At 42.1% G+C, this 22126-nt stretch overlaps 1 protein-coding gene across 3 annotated transcripts in view; it reads left to right on the top strand.

Moving 5' to 3' along the window:
* Cystm1 (cysteine rich transmembrane module containing 1) overlaps positions 1-22126 on the top strand; it is a 60668-nt gene that overhangs the window by 37258 nt on the left and 1284 nt on the right. For 2 of the 3 annotated variants that reach the window (XM_019206044.1, XM_010613814.2), the window contains exon 3: positions 4227-4354. The exons of the other annotated variant lie outside the window; for it this stretch is intronic. In XM_019206044.1, the coding sequence (XP_019061589.1) occupies positions 4227-4339 (113 nt within the window). In that variant the 3' untranslated portion in view covers positions 4340-4354. The remainder of the gene's footprint in view (positions 1-4226; positions 4355-22126) is intronic. 3 annotated transcript variants of the gene reach the window in all.

Below are 22126 nucleotides of genomic sequence, written 5' to 3'. Positions count from 1 at the left end.
TACAGGGCTGGTGTAATGGGTCACTCCTGTAATTCCAGCACTCACAAGGCTGAGGTAGGTGGATAACCATGAGTTTGAAGCCACCGTGGGCTACATAGTGCGTTCAAGGCTAGCCTGAAGTACATAGCCAGGCCCTGTCTCAAAAACCAAAACAAACAAAAAATCCAAACTATGTCGTGTCTCATCCTCCTACACACAGTATTAGGGAAGGAGAGTTCATTCCCTGTTTTGTTTTTTCCTGAACATTTTTGTTTGTTTTGTTTTGTTTTGTTTTGGTACTGGGATCAAACTCCAGACCTTGAGCTTTCAAGGCAGGTGGCAGCACCTCTGAGCTAAATCCCGAGCTTTTTCTGAACTCATCACCAGAACTACATGAGAATTTCTTGCCTCTTCCACCCACACTCCACCCACTATCTCCTGCTGAACCTCAGGTTCCTAGGAAGAGAATCTAAAACATATCTGTAGTGAGAAGGGCTGGGGAAATAGGGACAAGGTTGTCTGAGAACAGAGCATGGTTGTGTTTTTGTGGGTTTCAGGGTGGGGTAGAGGGTTAGACTGTCTCAGACAACCTTGACCTCCCACATGCATGGAGCAGTCTCTGCTAGGCAGTCTGTGCCCTCTGGAGGGGGGTGCTGGTGCCCACTGTGCCCACCACAACTGTCAGTATTGTAGGATAGCAGGGCATCTCTGCCTCTGCTCCCTGAGTCCAGCTCCACATGAGCTCCTGTCTCCTCATGGCCAAGTTGCCCTCACCCAGCTCACACAGAGACCAGAATTCTGCAGCCACTAAGACCCACCTTGGCACTTGAAGGAGAAAGGAATTTTATCACACAGAATTAATACTTCTGTTTGGATTATTAGCTAAGCACTTGCCTTCACACTGAACCTGTGCCTAGAATTGGGTTCCCCAGTTCATGAGACATAAAGCCTCAGAAGGTCTCCTAAAGGAGCTGTTCTCTGAGGCCAGCCACATTAGGTCTGTGCTGTGCTAAGGGACTTGCCTTGTGGGGCAGGTGGACCTGATTCAAGTCTTGCAAGGGGACTTGGCCCTGAGGTACCAGAGGTCTTGGTAGGCTGCATATTGGGTTGTTGAATATGGCCAGAGAGACAACCATGGCCTCTGTGAAATGTGACTTTGAAATCTAGGTGGCTGAGGAGAAAGTGATGTAGGAAGTAGGAGCCTGGGTATTTTTGAGCAAAGAGTGTGAAACAGCGGGTATGTGCTGTGGCAGGGGCAGGAGACTGATGTACAAATGCTCCCTTATAGCTGATTTTGGACAGACCATGTCAACCTTTCTGAAGCAGTTCCTTCTTCCTTAAAATGGGACCATGGTGTGTTTTTCTACCTGTACATGCGATGGGGGCTCTACAGATGTCAGTCCAGTGGTGAGGAAAGGCATAGTGATAAAGGATGAGTCTGGGAGCAGCAGACAGCTAGCTGCTATGCCTGGGAACATTTAGTGCTATATACTAGGATTCTAGGGGGCACTGGAGGGCCCCAGGGGGAACAGGCAGAGGAGACATCTGCAGAGAATAAGCCCAATTGGGTTGCCAGAGTGGTGCAGCACATCTGTTTTGGGTGTGGGTGTTCAGATGGATACACCAAGGACCCTGACGAGGGATGGATATTGCTGAGGCAATGAATGGGCCTATGGGATGGAGAGCAGCAGTGTGGAGAGTCAAGGGACTCTGCTGAGGACCCAAGGAAAGAAAGAACATAGGGGTCACATTTATTAGGGTGACAGAGAGGGTGAGGGAGTCAAGGACCTAGAATTGGCCCCTGGAGAATCTTGAAATCCCGGTTTGGTTCTGAAGTTCTGGAGTGCTGCAGGCTAGTATTTCTGGAGAGGGAGGCAGGTGCAAAAGGAATGTTGGGAAGGAGCTTTTGGGATATGCCATAAGGGGTTGCTCCTAAGGTCTCAGCCTGAGGAATGGCACCAGTGTTGGGGTGCTTTCTGGATCGGTTGCAGGGAGGAGTAGTGATTTGATGACATCTGCCTGTTGTGGGTTTGCCCAACAGGAATCCTGGGCTGCGGGGGCAACATAGGCAGCAAGACCTGTGGCAGTTAAAACTGGATTTAATACCACAGTGATATATGCGCACCCATGTTCATAGCGGCACAATTTGTAATAGCTAAAACTTGGAAACAGCCCATTTGCTCATCAGTTGGAGACTGGGTAAAGAAGATGTGGTTTTTCTATAAAATGGGGTACTACTCAGCTATAAAAAATGAGAAACTGGAGTCATTCATAGGAAAATGGATAATGAGGTCATACTCCTAAGTGAAATAAATAAGTCACACATGTAAATACTGGATAGTTTCTCTGGTATGAAAACCTTAATTGTAAATAAGATCCTAACAGTATAATTGACAATGTGAAATTAGAAGAAAAGGGCTAAAGGTGTAGGGGAAGTGGGAAGGGTAGGGCAAAGGAAATAATGGAAAAGAAAAAAATATGAGAAAACGAAAAAATGGAAATAAAGTTTTTGTAAATAGGGAAGGGAGGAGGGGGGTGAGGGCAGGGGTGTGGGGAAAAATGAGAACCAAGACCTGTCATGTAAAGGTACAAGATCCCAATGATGAATGTAACTGGACTGTATACCTAAAATGTACCAATAAACTCAATGAGGGAAAAAAATCACAGTGAGTAAAGTCATTATCCAGGAAGATAGGTACTATAGAGACCTTTCAAAGGTCTGCCTTTATAGGGGTTGCCTTTTAAGGTTGATTGCTAGACCCTTAGTAGTATTAACAGGATGGACTATATGCTGTCCACTGACTGACAGGCTCTCTGGTAAATTTTTTTTTATTAACACTATTTGCTATGAATTTTGAAAGTTTTCCAATTATTTCAAAATCTTTCATTGACAGGTTTTAATATTAAAATGTTTATTTTGTGAGACTAATTTTACAGCATTCTCTAATATTTTCCTTTTCATTGTTTTTTAAAAAATTTTTCTCATTGAGTTTATTGGTACTTTTTATGTATTCAGTGGCTCTCTGGTAAATTAACCCCTTGAATTAAATAACAGTGACTCTTAAAAATAACTGGATTTAAGACATGTCAACAGGGTGTAGTAAATTGGGTGGAGTGGGGCCTAGGAGGTCTGGGTAAAAGTGGCTTAGGAGGTAGTCCAGCATGACAGTGGTCAACTGGGGCCAGGAGCTCCAAGTCCAACTGACTGCGTTAGTGCAAGCTGCCCCCATAAGCCCTGGCTTACCAGGGGCCAGAAGAGGCCAACGCATGCTGAAACTGGACAGGTGTCCTCTGGCCAGCAGGACCCAGTAGGTACTGCAGAGGGCAGCTGAATGAATGTGGTTTCAGAATCAGACAAGACAGGATTCAAGCAAATGAAAAACACAAAGTGAAAACTTTCACCTCTCCTACACTCTGACCTTTAAGTTTTTTGTATTCTTTCAGAAACATGTATGTGTATGTTACCTTTTTATACAAATAAAATAGAAGCACTTTATTCTTTGCTTCCATACATGCTTGAATTATCAGCCGCATAGAAGAGCTACCTAGACCTTTCTAAGAGCTGTTTGGTATTCGATTGAACCAGTGGTGGTAAACCTATGGCATGCGTGCTGCAGTGGGCTGTTTGTGTCATTGAAAGCTTTAAAAGGTTTGCCATCACTGTGCCTTCCTTAATTTGGCTAATCGACTCTGGTTGATAGATATTGGGGTTGTTGCTAGTTTGGGATTATTTTGATATAGCAGCAGTCATACTGTAGATCTCTGAACACTGGGACAATTTCTGTAGGATCAATTCTAAGTTCAGGTTTTTCTTCCCCCTAAATTCTCTTTCACAGTTCTGCAGTTCCCATTCCTAACAGCATATGGGACTTACCCTGTGCTGATAGTGATACAGAGCTGTTGTGAGGACCAAAGGAGCACATGCAAAACCTTTCCACACTGCTGGGGTGGGGCTTAGGGGAGGGTTGCTTTGCATATTGGATCACTCTGGGCAACATCAAGGATGATTTTGTAGCTTGAGGAAGGAGAGGTGGCAGGAAACAGTGGTCTGACAATTAGAGTACCTGCTGTTTGCCAGACGCTGGAGCAGAGATAGAGTGGGATGTGGACCTGCTTTGCCCTTGTGGGGCTAACAGTCTCCAGTGAACAGTCTCCATGCAGCATGGTAAGTGCTGCCCGACTGCTGCCACTCTCCATCCCTTCTGACTGGGTCTCTCTCTCCCCTTCTGCCTCTCCCTGTGCCCCAGTGTACGTAGTGGAACGGGAAAGGAAGACGGAGCCGAACAGCGGGTGTGAGGCAGTCCTGGCCGCATGCTGGGCGGCGCTGTGCTGCTGTTGCCTCCTGGACAGCTTGGACTGAGCAGCCAAGAAGCAGGTGTGCTGCTGCCTCCAGTTACTACAATAAATTACTAGAGTTGCACAAGTTCAGTTTTTATTCTTTCTTTGAGAAATAATCTAACTGGAGATGTTAAAATCTTAGCCACTTATAATAAATGTAAAATATCTTAATTTTAATTTGTCTTTCTGTATCACTGGTGACCTTGAACATAAGTATATAAATTTTGGAATACTTGAGAAGCTGAGGCAAGAGGATCATGTGTTCAAGGCCAGCCTGGGTGACACAGTGAGTTTGAAGCTAACCTGAGCTACATACCCTAGGACCAATCTTTAATTAATTCATTAACTCATAAATAAATTTATACCTGTATTGTGAATTGTTTGTACATATTCTCTGCTCACTTGTTTATTGGTTTTTCTTTTTGTATGTAAGGAATCATACATTCTGCACACTAGTATTTGTCATTCTATAGATTTATAGGTATCTTTTTCTTATCAGACTTAACTTTTTTCACTGTTTTTAATATGTGTGTCATTTTTGTTTTTGTGTGGTACTAAGGAACAGCCCGTAGTCTTTACTGCTGAGTTATGTCTGCAGCCTCTAGTATGAAAAATTTTAAATGTCATGTTTATCAGTCTTTCCCTAATGCTTTTAGTCTTCGAAAAATCATTATTATAATAAAAATAAGTCTATATTTTCTTCTAAAAATGTTTCACATAAATCTTTAGTCTGCCTACATCTATTTTTTTGATCATGGTATAGGATCTTGTTTTCTTTTCTCATTTTTGATAGTTCCAGCCATTTATTGATTATATTATTGAACAGAAAAAACAGACTCTAATTCAATTTCTCCTAGTACATTGTCACAACCCAGATCATTTCTGACACCAGGTATGTGGAGGTTCACTACATGCTTCAAGCAGCAGTAAGCTCCCGGGCAGACAGCATCTAGTTCAGTTCAGTTCTGATGCTGCCTCCTAGGAGATGGCATCAAATCCTGAAGGTTGAGAACTCAGTCCCGCTGATGCCAGGCACAAACCTTATGTTGTTTTACTTGTGCTTCTGACGCACTGGCTGTAAATCAGGATTCCACACACCCTCCTTGGGTTCCACTAATTGTCTTGAGTGGCTCACAGTACTAAGAGAAACATGTTTACTGGTTTATTTTAAAGGATATTACAAAGGACACAAATGAAGAGAGGCAGAAAGTGATATACAGGTGAAGGAGTGCAGAGCTTGTATGTCCTATCTGGGCACCTACCTGGAAGTTCTCCAAACCCTGACCTTTTGCGGTTTTATGAAGACCTATCGTATAGGTATACTTAAAGTATGGACAACTATGTAGAAATGTAATTGAACAAAAAGGGTGTGATCTTACACATTCCTTCTTTTCTTAAGATCTATCACACAAAGCAGATGAGAGGATTTCTTTATGGCAAACTCCAAGGTAGAAAGGCAGGGGAATGTTACTTTCTGTGGGCCACCTAGGGAGGAGAAATTCTAGTTTCTGTGGCCTGCTTTGGGATGTCAGCTGTCCTTTCCCTATTAATTTGAATTGAGGCTTGTCACTCACCCACGTCCATAGATGAATGGCTTAAGACTCATACCCTCCCTGCTTCCATCACACACACAAACACATACCCTTTATTCTTCATAATTGTTTTTCACAATTCTTTGCCAGTTACTCTGGATTTTAGAATGTGTGCTACCTTCTACAGAAAACTGTCTGACCTTGATTGGAATAGCTTATTTATACAGTACTGGAAAGGAGCTGATATATTTACAATAGTGTCTTCTTATCACAAACAAGGTATCTCCTAGTTTATTTTTATATCTTTAAACTTAGTCTTATAATTTCTTCATATATCTATCACATATGCTTTTATTTTTAAAATTAGATTTCTTCCAGGCATTGTGACACACACCTGTAATCCCAGCACTCCAGAGCCTAAGGCAAGAGGATTGCTGTGAGTTTGAGGCCAGCCTGGGGTACACAGTACAGTGAGTTCAAGGCTAGCCTAGCTACATAGCAAGACCCTGTCTTTAAAAAGAAAAAAAAAAAAGATTTCTTCCCAGGTACATTATAATTTTAATGTTATTGTAAACTCAGTCCCTTTTTTTAACTTAAAATTTATTATACATTGCCATTAAGCCCCCTCAGGCTCCTTGCTTTGGACATACTTATTTCTGTGTTCTTGCCACATTCTGTGACAGTTCTGGAAGTCTTTTTTTTTGGTGGGGGTACTGGGAATCAAACTCAGACTTGCACTTGCCAGGCAGGCACTGTTCCACTGAGCTACATCCCCAGCCCTGGAAGTCTTCTTTTGTATCTTTAGTTGCATTGTTGTGGTTGCCTTGATGTCCTCAATCAGTTCTAAATGTTTATCTTTTATAGTGGTTCTGACTACTTTTTTTTGAAGCAAAATATTTGGTACATTTTTAGATAAACGTAACGATAACATTCACCATAGGGAATTTTTTTTCATTGAGTGTATTGGTACTTTTTAAGTATACAGTACAGTTACATTCATCATTGCAATCTTGTACCTTTACATGACAGATCTTGGTTCTCATTTTTTCCCCATAACCCTGCTCTCCCTTGCCTCCCCTTTCTCCTATTTATAAAGACTTTGTTTCATTTTTTCCTTTTCTCTTATTTTTTCTTTTCCCTTATTTCCTTTCTCCTACCCTTCCCACTTCCCCTACACCTTTAGCCCTTTTTCTTCCTATTTCACATTATCAGTTATACAATTTGGATCTTATTTACACTTTGAGTTTTTCACACCAGAAAAACTATTTGGTGTATCTTATTTATTTCACTTAAAAGTATGGCCTCAATATGCATCCATTTTCCTACAAATGACTCTAGTTTCTCATTCTTTATGGCTGTTAGTACTCCATTTTATAGAAAAACCACATCATCTTTATCCAGTCTCCAACTGATGGGCAATTGGGCTGTTTCCAAGCTTTAGTTATTACTAACTGTGCCCCTATAAACATGAGCGTGCATATGTCACTGTGGTATGATTCTTTTAATTCTTTTGGAAAGATACTAATACTAATTCTTTGAAGTATCTCCATTCCACAGTGGTTGAGCCAGTCTGCACTCCCACCAACAAAGGAGAAGGGTTCTTTTCTCCCCACAACCCCACCAACATTTGTTACTGGTTGATTTCTTGATAGCAGCCATTCTTTCTGGGGTGAGGTAGAATCTCAGTGTTGTTTTCATCTGCATCTCTCGAATGACCAGTGTTGTTGAACATTTTTCATATATTTATTTACTGCTTTTATTTCTTTGCAAAATGTCTGTTCATTTCAGATGCCCATTTTTGAATCGGGTCTTCATATTTGGGAGGCCTGGTATTTTTGAGTTCCTTATATATTCTAGATAATAGTCCTTTGGGGAACAGGGAAAATTTTTTTTCCCACATTGTAGGTTGTCTCTTAGCTCCATTGGAGGTTTCTTTTGCAGTGCAGAAGCTTTTTGTACCAGAGATCAAACTCGGGTCCTTGCGCTTGCAAGGCAGGCGGCAGAACCACTGAGCTAAATCCCCAGCCAGAAGCTTTTTAATAAGATGAGGTCCCAGTTGTTGATTCTTTGTGCTAGTTCCCGTGCTACTGAGGATTTGTTCATAAAGTTTTTCCTGTGCCAGTGTCTTCAAGAGTTGTGCCTAACTTATCTTCCAGCAAATTTAGTGTTTGTTTTAATATTTAGATCTTTAATCCTGTTATATTTTAGTTTAGTGCATGGTGAAAGATAAGGGTCTAGTTTTAATCTTTGGCAGGTTGAAATCCAGTTTTTCCAACACAATTTATTAAAGAAGCTATCTTTCCTCCACTGAGGATGGTTGGCATCTTTGTCAAAGATAAGGTACCTGAGTACATTTGGAGTTGTTTCTGTATCTTCCAATCTATTCCACTGATCCTCAGGTCTTTTTCTTTGCCAGTACCATGCTGTTTTTATCACAGTGGCTTTTTAGTGTAGTTTCAAGTTGGGGATTGTGATACCCCTGCCATGTCTCTGTTGCTTAGAGTTGCTTTTGCTATTCTAGGTCTCTTTTGGTTCCAAATGAATTTTTGGATTTTCTCTAGTTCTGCAAAATATAGTGTTGGGCATTTCAGTTGAGATTGCATCAAATCTGTATAGTAATTTTGGTAGTATTTCCATTTTCACTATGTTGAATCTTCCTACCCAGGAGCAGGGGATATCTTTCCATTTTCTTATATCCTCTTCAGTCTCTTTTTTCAGAGTGCTATAGTTTTCAATGTAGAGGTCTTTTGCTTCCTTCATTATATTGGTTCCTAGATACTTCATTTATTTGGATGCTATTGTGAAAGGGATTGTTTCCCTAATTTCTCTCTTAGTCTGTTATTTGCATACAAGACTACTGATTTTTTAGTATTGACCTTTTATCCAGCTACTCTGCTGAAAGTGTCAATTTAGTCTACAAGTCTTTTGGCAGTTTTTGGGGTCTTCTATGTAGAAGATCATATCATCAGCAAATAATGACAGTTTAACTTCCTTTCCTGTGTTTATTGCTTTAATTTCTTTCTCATGTCTAATTGCTGTGTCTAATGTTTCCAGAACTATATTGAACAGGAGTGGTGATAGTGGACACATTGTCTTGTTCCTAATTTTAGCATGAAGGTTTTCAGTTTTTGGCCATTTAATGTTATGTTGGCTATTGGTTTTTCATAGATAGCCTTTATCAAGTTGAGATAAAGAACATCTATTCCAATTTTCTGCAGGGTTATCATGAATGGGTGTTGAATTTTGTCAAATGTTTTTCTGCATCTGTTGAGATGATCATATGGTTTTTGGCCTTGACTCTGTTAATATAGTGTATTACATTTATTGATTTACGTATGTTGAACCATCCTTGCATCCCTGGGATAAATCCAACTTGGTCAGGGTTTGTGATCTTGTTGATGACCCTCTGTATTCTGTTTGCCAGTATCTTACCCAGGATTTTTGCATCGAGGTTCATTAAGGCGATCAGCCTGTAGTTCTCTTTCTTGGTTGGGTCTTTTGCAATCAAAGTAACACTTGCTTCCAGGAGTGAATTTGGAAGTATTGCTTCCTTTTCAATTTCACTGAAAAGTTTAGAGAGTAGTGGCAGTAGTAGTACTCTAAATGTCTTGAAGAATTCAGCAGTGAAGCCATCAAGACCTGGGCTTTTCTTAGTTGGTAAACTTTTAATTACGTTTTCAATTTTACTGATTGTAATTTGGGTGTTTGGAATTTTTTATCTTCATTCAAATTGGTAATTCATAAGTATCAAGAAATCTGTCCATTTCTTGTGTTTTCTATTTTGTTAGAGTACAGGTTCTTCAAGTAGGTATTGATGATCCTCTGGATTTCTGCTGGATCTGTTGTGACTTCACCTTTTTTGTTCCTAATTGCATGGATCTGAGCCTATTCTTTACCTTTTTTGTCAAGGTTGGCTAAGGGTTTATCAATTTTATTTATTCATTAGAAAAACCAACTCTTCATTTATTTTTTGTATCGTTCTCTTAGTTGCATTGCATTGATTTCTGCTCTGATCTTTATAATTTCCTTCCTTGTATGTGCTTTGGGTTTTCTTGCTCTTCTTTTTCCAGGTGCTTAAGATTCATCATTAGGTTGTTTATTTGAGCTCACTCCGTTTTCCTAGTGTGGGCATTTACTGCTATGGATTTTCCATGTAGAACTGCTTTCATTGTGTCCCATAGATTCCTGTATGTTGTATTGGCATTATTATTTATTTGTAAAAACTGACTAATTTTTTTCTTTAATTTCCTCTGTGACCCAATTATTTTTCAGGAGAGTGTTGTTCAATTTCCATGTGTATGTGGAGTTCTTATGGTTTCTTATGCTATTGATCTCCAGCCTAATTATGCTATGGTCTGATAATATACATGGGATAATTTCAGTTCCTTTGCATTTACTTAAACATGTTCTATGAGCTAGTATGTAGTCTATTTTGGAGAACGACCCATGTACGGCCAAATGTGTATTCTGATTTTGTGGGGTGGAATACTGTGTAGGTGTCTATTAAGTCCATTTGTTCAAAAGCATGGTTCAATTCTCATATTTCATTGTTGATATTTTGTCTAGGTGATCTGTGATAGTGAGAGATTTAGGTCCTCCAATACAATTGTATTAGTGCTTATTTGGTTTTTCATGTCTCTTAGTATTTTATATAGTTGGCATTAATATTCGGTACATTTATATTTATGATTGTCATCTCTTCCTCTTGGATTGTTCCCTTTACAAGGATGTAGTGGCTTTCTTTGTCTCTCTTAATCAGTTTGGGTTTGAAAATTACTTTGTCTGCGAATAAGATAGCTATCTCTGCTTTTTTGTGGGCTCCTGTCACATGAAGTGTACTGTTTTCCATCCTTCCACTTTCAGTCTATGAGTTTCTTTTTGAACTAGGTGTATTTCTTGTATACAACATTTTGTTGGATTTTGCTTCATAATCATTCTGCCAGTCTATTTCTTTTGATTGGTGAATTGAGGCCACTGACATTGATGGTTATAACTGATATGTATTGCCTTATTGTTATCATGTTATTGTCCAGTTGTCTCTCTTTAATCCCCCCCGCTTTTAGTTTCTTGCCTTGCCTAATTGATTTGCTCTATTGGGCCTCTTGGTGTTATAACCTTCATTGTCTTTTTCTAGGATATTGTTTAGAATTGTTTGGAGTGCTGATTTGGTATTCATGAAGTTTCTGAGGTGTTTCTTGTCATGGAAATATCTTATTTCCCCATCCTTTTTTTTTTTTTTTTTTTTTTTTTTTTGGTACTGGGAATTGAACTCAGGTCCTTGTGCTTTCGAAGCAGGCAATGGCACCACTGAGCTAAATTCCTGGCCCTTCCCTGTCCATTGTAAAAGAGAGTTTTGCAGGATACATCAGTCTAGGTTGGAGGTTGTTCTCTTAGGGCTTGCAATACCTCACTCCAGGCTCTCCTTCACCTGAGGGTTTGTGTTGAAAAGTCTTCTGATGGGCTTTCCATTGCATTTGATTGGTTTCTTTTCTCTAACTGCTTGTAGTATTTTGTTCTTCTGTTGGGTTTCCAGGATCTTGACTATTATATGTCTAGGTGTAGATTTTTTTTTAATCATGGTTAATTGGAGTCCTATATGCTTCACTTACGTGTATGTCAAATTCTTCCCCCTCTGTTTTGGAAGTTTTCTATCATGAATTCTGTGAACAGTTTTTTTAAGTCATTTGTACTTTCTCCTGCTACTTCATGGATTCCTATCAGTCTTATGTTATTCTTCTTTGCATCATCTAGGAGTTGTTGGATTGATTTCTCATGATCACTTACTGTTTTTAAGAGATCTCTCTTTTCATGGTCAGACTGCAATCCTATCTTTGGTATCTGAAATTCTTCATATTCGTCCACTCTGCTGTAAATGTTTTCAATAATTTTTAATCTCCTGGATATCTGTTTGAATCTGTTTCATGGACTCCATTTCTTTACTATGTTAGGCATTCATGATTTCCATTTCTTTCCTATGCTGGGCATTCATGGCTTCTATCATGGTCCTGAGATTATCTATCTGTCTTTCTTTCTTTCTATCTATCTATCTTTCTTTAGATCTATCTTTCTTTCTTTAGGTCTGTTTCTGTTCTAGTCTCTAATCGTGTCTTTCATTGTGCTCACCATCTCTGTAGTTATCTGGGAAATTATTTCTGTTTTGAATTTTTCTACAACCTGATTGATCTGTTTTGTCACTTCCTGTGCTATGAGTTCAGGATGTCCTGGTGGTTGGCTGTCCGACTTTTCCACCTCGTTTTCCCTAGAGTTTGCCATTGGTGAACTGGAAGTCTGTATTTGTGCCTTGCTTAAATGTTTTCTCATTTTAATTTTTGTTGGGCTGCCCTTGGTTTAATTCCTGGGTTAGTACTTTGATCTTCCTGATATAGGTGCTCTTTAGGTTTTGAGTCTCTAACAACTCAGACACTCTCATTTTCATAATATCAGAAAGGACAACTCATTAAATCAATCACAACCCTTTAGCCCAGTTGATAGAATCAGCAACACAGTAGCATCAAGCACAGCTTAGAAATTAACCATTTGTGGTAGTTATTAATCTATCACCTTTAACCATGTGAATTAAAACTGAGGACCAGCCCAAAATATGTTTATAGTGAATAAACTTCAGTATAGCAACTTTACTCTTTAGGATGGAGACTTAGGAGTTGGGAGGAAAGGAACAGATAGGTAAAAGAATAGGAGAAGGTTTGAAGTGGAGCCAGAGGATACAGAATGATCACACAAACTCTAGGAAACTGTTGAAGACAAGAGTGAAAGACAGTGCAAGAACAAAGACAAGAATAGAACAACTTAACTGTAATAGGGAAGCTATAAATTATACTCGCTTTCCTTTGAAACTGACAGTCGAGCAAAGGAAAGAGAGAAGAAAAGAAAAAGCAAGAAGAAATCTGAATTAGGGTGGGACCAGGAACAAAAAGGGAGATGATGAATAATGAGAGGGAGCAAGAGACTGAGTGGGAAAAAGAAGAAAGAAAAAAGGAAGAATTTGCAGAATGGGAAAAAATAAAATTTAAAAAATTAAAAATAGGAAAAAAATTTGAAGAGCCTCTTTCAGGGTATATCTCTGCTGTCACAGTAGACAATGTGGGCAGCAATGTGCAGAACTAAGTCAATTAGTCTCAGCTAGCTAATGGCAGACACCTGAGATTCAGGATGAATTCGGCTGCAAGGCCCCAGTTGAGCTCCCTGACCTCCTGCAGGGTTGAACTCTGCAAGGTTCTACTGCAGGTTCCAGCTGCCCTTCCCCCAAACATAGTCCCAAGTTCTGATGGAAGGTGGTGATCCCTCCAACTTACCAACTATGGAGGTCTGATTTGCCTTTATTGTAGTTCACTCAGTAAAATGACCTTTATGATCACTTGTGCCTCTGAAGTGTGGATCCAGCTACTGGCACAACCAGGAGGCCAGAAAGCATGAGGGATGGGAGGGAATGCTGCAGAGGTACCTGCACAGCTGGGCAGTCCTCACCAGCCTGTCCACCATTGGGAATTTGTACCTGTACGTGATATATCTAACTGCTTCTTTGAAGGCCAGATTTTCTGGAAGGATGCATGCCATAAAACAGAGTTCCAGAAAGATCAGACCAAGCAAGGGAGACCTAAGCTGAGCTTGGATGAAGCAGATTGTGTCCTTTGGGATAACCATCTGTGCTGGTGGGGCTTCTGAAGAACACCATTTAGATTTTAGTAATATAAATTTTTTCAAAAGAAATTTTATATCTTCAGTCTGAAGATACGGGATTGCTATTGTTGAGGGAAGGGACTACCTCCCACATTTTATGAAAGCCCTGGGAATTGAAGAATATATATGAAAGCCTTTGGTCTTTTGGAATTTTCCAATACAGTTAGCCAAGGGAGATGTGGGGTAAAGAGGTATCCGCCTGGAATGTTATTCTGGGATCCTGCCTTGCAAGCAAAGCCATCAGTGTGTAACTGCTGTTCTGTGAGGATCACAGGTGCTTTATTACTGGGTAGTATTCCATTGTGCAGAAGTGCCGTGGTTTATTCATTCATCTGTTGAAGGACCATTTGGGTTGTTTCCACCTTTTGGTGATTATGAATATAGCTACTATAAACATTTACATGAAAGTTTTCATTCTCTAAAGTGATGAATACCTAGGAGTGGAGTTTCTGGGTCATATGATTATAGGTTTAAGAAACTGCTTGTTTTTCCAGAGTGGCTATAGCATCTTATCCTCTGGTCAGCAATGAATAAGAGCTCCAGCTGCTCTGAGTCCTTGCCAGTACTTGATGTTATCAGTATTTTTTTAATTTTAGCCATTCTGATGGATGTGTAGTGGTATTCATGGTGACTCACTTGTCTTAATAACTGATGATGCCATATGCTCATTTGCTGTCATATCCTTTTTAGTGACATGTCTCATTGAGTCTTTTGGCCTTTTTCTGGTGGTGATTCTGGGGATTGAACCCAAGGCCTTGGCATTGGCAGACCCTCCCCTCCTTTTCTGAGATAGGCTCTTGCTAAATTGCCCAGGCTGTAATGTGAAATAGAAAGAAAAGGGCTAAAGGTGTAGGGGAAATGGGAAGGGTAGGGGAAAGGAAATAAGGGAAACGAAAAAAATATGAGAAAAGGAAAAAAGTCTTTATAAATAGGGGAGGCGGGGTGAAGGGAGGGCAGGGTATGCGGGAAAAATGAGAACCAAGACCTGTCATGTAAAGGTACAAGATCCCAGTGATGAATGTAACTGTACTCTACACCTAAAATGTACCAATAAACTCAGTAAGATTTTTAAAAAAATGCCCAGGCTGGGCTTGAACTTATAATCTTCTAGCTTCACTTTCCTGTAGTGCTGGGGTTATAGGCATATGCCACAATCATGATGCCTGACTTGCTCAGGCGCCCTTTTTGTTTTGTTTTGTTTTTTGGTACTGCGGATTGAACTTGGGACCTTGCGCTTGCAAGGCAAGTGGCAGCACCACTGAGCTAAATCCCCGGCCCAACCTAGTTTTAAATTGAATTATTTTTTTACTGTGGAGCTTTGAGGTTCTTCATATGTTCTAATACAAATGTAATCTGAAATATTTGCTTCCAGTTTATAGCCTTTTTCATCCCCTTAACTGTCTTTCACAGAGCAAAAGTTTTTAATTCTTATTAAGTCCAGTTTGTCTTTTGACAGTACTGGGGACTGAACCCAGGGCTTCTTCACACATGCTAGGCATGTGCTTTACCACTGAGCTACATCCCCACTCTTTTAAAACTTTGAGACAGTCTTGCTGCATTGCCCAGAGTGGTCTTAAACTTGTGATCCTCCTGTCTCACCCTCCTGAGTAGCTAAGACTGTAGGCATGCACCACCACTCCCAGCTCAGTTTTTTTTCTTTTATGGATTATATGCAATTAACCCTAGGTCCTGAAGAGTGTTTTCTTCTGAAACTTTTATCATTTTATATGTTACATTTAGAGCTATGATTTGGGGTTTATTGTATAAAAATGTAAGGTTTTAAATGGTTTTGCCTATCAATAGACTATTCTTTCTTAATGAATAGCTTTCACATATTTTTCAAACTAGTTATCCATGTTTGTGTGGACCTATTGCTGTCTTCTCTGTTCAATTCTTTGATCTGTATGTTGGAGTTACAGATACCATTTGCCCATACCATTAACTGTCTTGACTACTACACCATATATTAAATTTTAGTTGCTTTAGTTTCTTGCCTTTCCATGAATTTATCTGCCTATAAAAAATTGTTGAGATTTTCATTGCAGTTGCATTAATTCTATAGACCATCATGGGGTCTGATGGGTATTTATTTAAATGGAGCTCCATGCTCACTAGGCACTGTGCTTCTTCATTTCCTGTTGTAATTATTCCAGTAAATGATCACATTGGTATTTTGAAGCTTGGCAGAAAATGAGGCCTAGTCTTCATCAAATTGAGTAGGAACAGCCAATATAAGATGGCCAGGGTGTTAGGGGCTTGTGAGTCAGGTTATGCTCTGGGTCAGTCAGCCTGCACCACTCAGCCTTGGTCTCCTGTCTCACTCCTGAGCTGACTGCAAGCACGATCAGGTACTGTTTACTAACCCCTGGAGAATTCTTTCTGCCTCAGGGTTTTTATATCCTTGTCACAAGGTCACAGACTTGTGTACTAGGCACGCCAGTTTTTTCTCTGTATTCTCGATTTTTTCTGTCTAGACAAACAGCTCTATTTATCATTTTTCCAAAAGCTGCATTAGATATATTTATAATAAGTTGCTTCCCTACTTTCTGTTACTGTAACATTACTCATGACATTGGGTCTTCAGTACCAGAAAAACATTTTACTCATTTCCCAAGTGCATTTGGGGGTATCTCCAGTGTTAATTTACAGTGACATCTTCCCCAGCTCACACCTCTGGTCTGGTCTGTTCATCTGAGGCATTGGTCCAAAAAAGACTTCTAGTGGAGAAATAGGGTGCACTGTTCTGTGTTCTTTCCCATTATTGCCTTTGTTCTTCTACAAAGTCTCCTAGTTAATAAAAGGAAAAGTACTTTCTGCTCCAAAGTAAATATGAAGTTTAGTTTCTAAGGTGTCTCTTCCTTGGGGCATAGCAAATTGCTACGGTTCTGTGCAGGGGAAATGGGCCATCAGCCCAGTGAGTTGTCTGATGTTCCCTTTGGAGGCTTATTTCCTTCCTTTGCAAAGAAATCCTTAGTTATTGCCTCAGATTTACAAAAGGAAAATGAACTGTCTTAAATAAAAGTACGTGCACATCTTTAATTTTATGAACTCATCTGGACAGAGTCCCTGCTCCATATCCAGCTGCTGAGGTGCTCGTGTCGAAGTGCCGGTCCTCACACTCTGGCCAGTGCCTGCTATGGCAGGTCTCGAGAGAGCAAACAGATGTGCGCACTGGACAAGAACAGGCCCCTCGGGTTCTCCAGTGATGGTGTCAACACCAACAGTGGGACGGCTATCAAATTATGAAGTATTTGTGAAGTATATTGTCTGTTTAAGAAACCCAGTGATGAACTTTCCTGTTTGTAAACTGACAGCTTTCATTTTTTACCTGTCTTAATAATAATAACCTTTATTATCCCAGGCAGCAGCTTCTACCGTTCTGTCCTCAACCTGTAGTGGAGGAAGTGGAGGCTTTTCAAAGAGAACACCCGGCTTACCTGGGGCATTCAACTATGGAAGAGTAGGGCTAGGATCACAGCTCAGGTCTGCCCAGCTCCCTCTGGTATGAGACACGGGATGTGAGCCCTGGTTTTAACCTCGTTAGTCATGGTTTAAAGAAGAAAAAACAGCTCTTATTTTCTTTAATTGAGAGGGAATGATACCTACTATCAAACAGCATGGTCTTTACTAGAAAATACCAAGCACTTCTGAACCCCCAGCCTTTGCAGCACTGTCACTGGGTCCCTGTGAGAATTAGCAGGCACACTCCTGTGCTGTCTCACACCTGCCTTGCTCAGGTTCCTAGCAGCCCCAATCTGGGAGGTGGGAGCTGCTAGGCTTGACTTTAGTATTCTGGACATGGACAGAAAATGCTATCAGCTCCCTCATCACATTTCTGCAGTTTCCCTTAGTGGAAAACAGACTGTTGGCAGCCACCTCTAAAGAGAATTCAGTCCCCAGAGAATTCACTCCCTATTGTGAGATTCAGTGAACAAAACCACAAGTCTTGACAATTTTTGACATTCAGTTATGTGCTACTCACATTTGGCTTTTTGTTTTGGTTTAAGGAGCAGAAATTTTCTCTTTATAGCCTTTTAAATGTCTTCTTCCCAATGTCAACTCACCATCCTCTGGTTTTAATATTATGATCCTCTGTGGACCTTACCAAATGTTTTCATAATGTGTGTGGCAGATTCGTCACAGCTGGGGAAAGGTCTGCAATGTATATTTGCCTGTATGAGGTTCTCCTCCCTTTACTAAAGCTGAGTAGCCCCCACACCACCCCCACTACACACAGGTCATGCGATGTCACCTCGGGGGCCACACTTTTTCTTTCCCCTCTCTGGAAGCTCTTTCCCCTCTCTGGAAGCAGCAGTGCCTCCATTTCTTCCACCTTCGTCATCTTGTTATGATTTAAAGGCTCACATACAAATACTAGTCTGAATGTGGATTGGTTGGAGGAGCCCCTCCCCTCATACAGAGAACCTGGACTTTTCATGATTTCTTCTATAGGGTGTTACCACATTGTGGCTTATTATTAGTCCTCCTCCTTTCATCTCTATCACATGTTGCCAAGCATTTTTTCTTCTCAGGTTTTTGTCACAACAGCTCTCCTGAATATTACACTTTCCCCCATTTTGCAAGTGAGCAGAATGGAGTACAAGGAAGCTATGACTTATTCCACAGCACCTGTCCTGCCAATAGCAGAGTCAGGATTGGAATATGTCCATGTACAGCTATTGTCCTTGGGGAATCATGCAACCTAAACCCAAAAGGTCAGGTGGCCAATGAAGGTCTGAAGTAGATCTTGAGGACCCATCCCCCACCCCCAGTCACCCAGTGCCTTGTTCTGGGCCAGTGCACACACTTGCCAGGCACTTGGGACTTTGAAATCTATTCCATTTCTCAGATGACTGCTGGACCTGGTCGTTCTCTGGGCCCTGACTATAGGACATGCTCTGGTATAGGAAGAGGTCTATCCTTGACTTCACACACAAACCTTGGCTTTAGAGGGCGTATTACCTGGGGCACAAAAATGACAGGCCTTGCACCCCTCAAGCGCAGCCACATCTCGGGTCCCATGCAGCCATGCTGCTGTCTGATCAAAGTGAGCCATCTCAATGTGCACAGCCCCTGGACCAGGAGGCAGGAGGGTGGAGTTACACAGGTCAGGACTTGCCTTTAATTCACTCTGTGACCTTCTTTGAGCTCACTATTCTCTTCTTCCCAAAATAAGACTGGCCAGTGAAACCCCAAGGCAGATTCTTCTGCAGCTCTAGTTCTGAGTTGTTCTCAGTTGTCCCAGTATCTATAGCCAACACTCTCCTAGTAGGCCCAGCAGCTCCAGTCAGAGGATAAGGACTTGGCCAAAGGTTGGTGGCAGTATAATCCTACTTGTTAGGATGGCATAGTTTGTACAGGTGTAGTAAAGTTTTGTTGTTTATCCAAAAATGGTGCTATCAAGTCTCAGTTCATAGTACTGTAGGTAAATATGGCTCAAATTATCTTGTGATTGAGCTGAGACAGAGGTGGGTGGACCTGGGGCTCATCTAGATGCCCATTCCCTTGGAGTTCCCTAGGCATAATCAGCCTGTCAGACTTAGTCTAGGTCCTGGAATAGCTGCTTTCCTCATAGGATGGTGGCAGCTGTACTCCTGGAGACCTAGAAACAAGGACCTACACAGAAGTCAGCAGGTTGTCATGCTTGCCAGACCTTGTAAACACTGGTACTATGCAGAGAGAGTTACAGGCTGTACAATCAATGAAGTGGGCAGTAGCCAGCACAGTCTGGTCTGCCTTGGAGTGGGTATCTTGGGACACTGAAGCAGGGAAGACAGGGATCTGGGAGACCTGGTCTCTTCTGACTCAGCTTCACAATAAAGGTCTGAAGCCAGAGCTGAAGTCTGCAGGAAGTGGTTTGACGAGTAGGGCAGGCAGAGGCTCGTGAGGCTGGGAGCAGTCTGAGCTCTGCAGGCAAAAGCAGGTGAGTATAGGGGAAAAGCAAAGTAGAGAAGGCCCCTAACCTCTTCTGCCCTTAACCTTCCAAGTCCATTGTTCAAACCACAGAGCCCTACTCTCCCCAGATTGGAAGGATGGAAATTGTTTCTCCACACCCTCGAAAAATACCTACCTGGTGCTCACCAGACTTGAGCAGGTGCCTTTAGGACATTTTCAGCAGTGCAGCCCCTTTTTTGCTCGGTAGTAAATAATCCCGCTACAGCAAACATCCAGGGAGAGGTGAACTGAAGCCTTCACAGGTAGTTTGTCCTTTCTGCTTCTGCATAAGGGACAGGAGTGCCCTTGTGCCATCTTGAGGTTTTACTCTGAAAATGCTTTAAGATTTCCCCTTTTCCCTCCCCTTGGTTTGTGCAAAAGAAGGACTGTTCTGGCCTCCACTGAAACCTACCAGGAGGCTGGCTGGCTGGCCTTCCTCTGTTGGTGCAGATGCCTAGGCATGGGGCAAGGGCAGTTGAGACGATAGGTCTTCCTGCTCTGGAAAAGCTGTTATCTCCACTTCTCAGGAGGTGCTAAGTGATCTTAACAGTTGGGGGTCGGTCAGCCCTGGGTGCCACGTCTGGGCTGTGATGGACAGGGTACTGCCTTCTTGCTCCTTGGTGAAGCTCCTTGCTGCTGCTTACTGAAAGCCCCAGGCATTAGAACCCTCTTGGGGGCCCCCGCTTTCTGTTTGCTTCTCCTCAGCTCTCTTGGGTCAGGACTGCACAGATGCACTCACAAGTGTGCACAAATAAGAAGGACCTAATGAGGCTCTGTTACCACATCAGAGCATCTTATTAATCATTTAAAAAGTCCAAGCTAAGCAAGTGGTTTTAGATGCCAGACTGATAGAGAACTGGAGCCTTTACCCAAGGAGGCCTCTACTCATATTTCCTGCAGGTCATCCCTGCACTGGTCCACTTGCTCACTGCCTGCCCAGAGCCAGGTTTCTGAGAAGCCCACATGAGTGGCACCTCTGAGGTTATATAGCATGGCCCTGGGAACAAGGGGCTACTGTTTGAGATCACTTCCAGAAAAAAGGCAAGAAGGGGGTCACTGCCAGAAATGGCTCGGCTCCTCCCAAAACTGCTCTGCATCTGAAATACAAGGCTTCCCTGGGCCTTTGTGGCCTAGTCTGGGCCTCCAGGTTACCTGCATGCTTGCTCTCCCATCCCTGTCCCCTACCTCAGCTCCTGCATCTTTGTGACAAAGCTTTGGGCACCTGCCCCTTTGCAGACTCCATACTGGACTGGGTTGAGAATACCGAGGGTTGTTTCAGATGAGTGTCTGTAGCAGTGAAGAACGCTGGACTTGACTGACCCTCACCCTAACTGTAGTCCCTTCCTGCATGGGGTCAGGGCACAGGCCCCTAACACTGGCTGAGGGTAGTATGAGACACCAGGTAGTGATGAGAAGTTAGCATTTGGCCCATGTGAGTAATAGCCAGTCTTGGGCCCTACATCCTTTGTACCCGGTCTGGCCACAGGGGGGCGCTTGATCTCCAAGAAGGAGCCAGAGCTCAGCAGGCATTACAGGCACCAGAGCCTCTTCACTGACCAAAAACTGACTGCTGATTTTGCTTAGAAGGGCACTACCTGCTTCGCCCCTATCCATTGCTCTTCTGACTAGTCCTTTTTTCCCTTAAAAAAAGAAAAAAAAAAAGCCAGGTGTGGTGGTGCATACCTGTAATCTCAGCACTCTGAAGCTGAGGCAGGAAGACTGCTGTGAGTTCAAGGCCAGCCTGAACTACACAGCAAGACCCTGTCTCAAACAACAACAACAACAAAAAAAACTTGTATTTAAAAATACTCTCTGACTTATAAAGATGGTACAGTTTGTGTATACAGTTTAGTATCTTTCCAAAACCATGGCTCTGTTCATCTCTTAATGCTGTGGGTTGTTCCTGATACTGGAGAACACTTCAGTAAACAGAGCAGGAGACCACAGGACCTGACATAAAGCAACAAAGCCCAGGGAAGGCCTGTGTGTAAATCAAGGTGACTATTTCCAGAGTGGCAGGGAGAATATGAGGATGGGGTTGTTTAAGGAGCTGTGCAGTCCACTGTTTCATTTCCCTTTCCAAAGCAGCCCATTGCAGGACCGAAGAAGCCTGGGAGGAGAGGTCATCTGAGCAAATAACTCTGCCTGGGCCTTCCTACTGCAGTGGTCCAGGGGTGGGGTCTGACTTGGCATGAGAAAGGACTTCTTCCTAACCCATTTTCTACCCCAGGCTTGCCAGGAGGTGTTGGGGTCTTGAAGGCCTGGGTTCTTCTTGTGCCTGGTTGTGTGCTGAAGCAAGAGATAATCTGTTAAGCCTCAGGTTCCCTACCAGTGTGGCCTATTCTCAGGGCTCATGTGAGGGTGTAACTGGGAACATAACTTACTGTCTCAGAATAAACAGGTTGGCCTCTCCTCTCTGACCAAGCTTCCATACTGTGGGTCATCTCTCAGACCCAGATACATTTGCCTGGGTTGCTGTGTGGGGCCACACGAAAGTGCACTGGGATTAAGCCTTTGCCCCAGACTGGGCATGGTATAACCTGTAAATCCAGCTACTTTGGAGGCTGAGGCAGAAGGATCAGAAGTTTAAGGTCAGTATAGGCAACATGGCAAGACCCTGTCTCAAAAAAAAAAAAAAAAAAACA

This window comes from Fukomys damarensis, unplaced genomic scaffold (genome assembly GCF_012274545.1).
Source record: "Fukomys damarensis isolate Sample0158 unplaced genomic scaffold, DMR_v1.0_HiC HiC_scaffold_3, whole genome shotgun sequence".
Lineage (NCBI taxonomy): Eukaryota > Metazoa > Chordata > Mammalia > Rodentia > Bathyergidae > Fukomys > Fukomys damarensis.
Note: the sequence above shows the minus strand (reverse complement) of the source record. Positions and strands in the feature narration are given on the sequence as shown.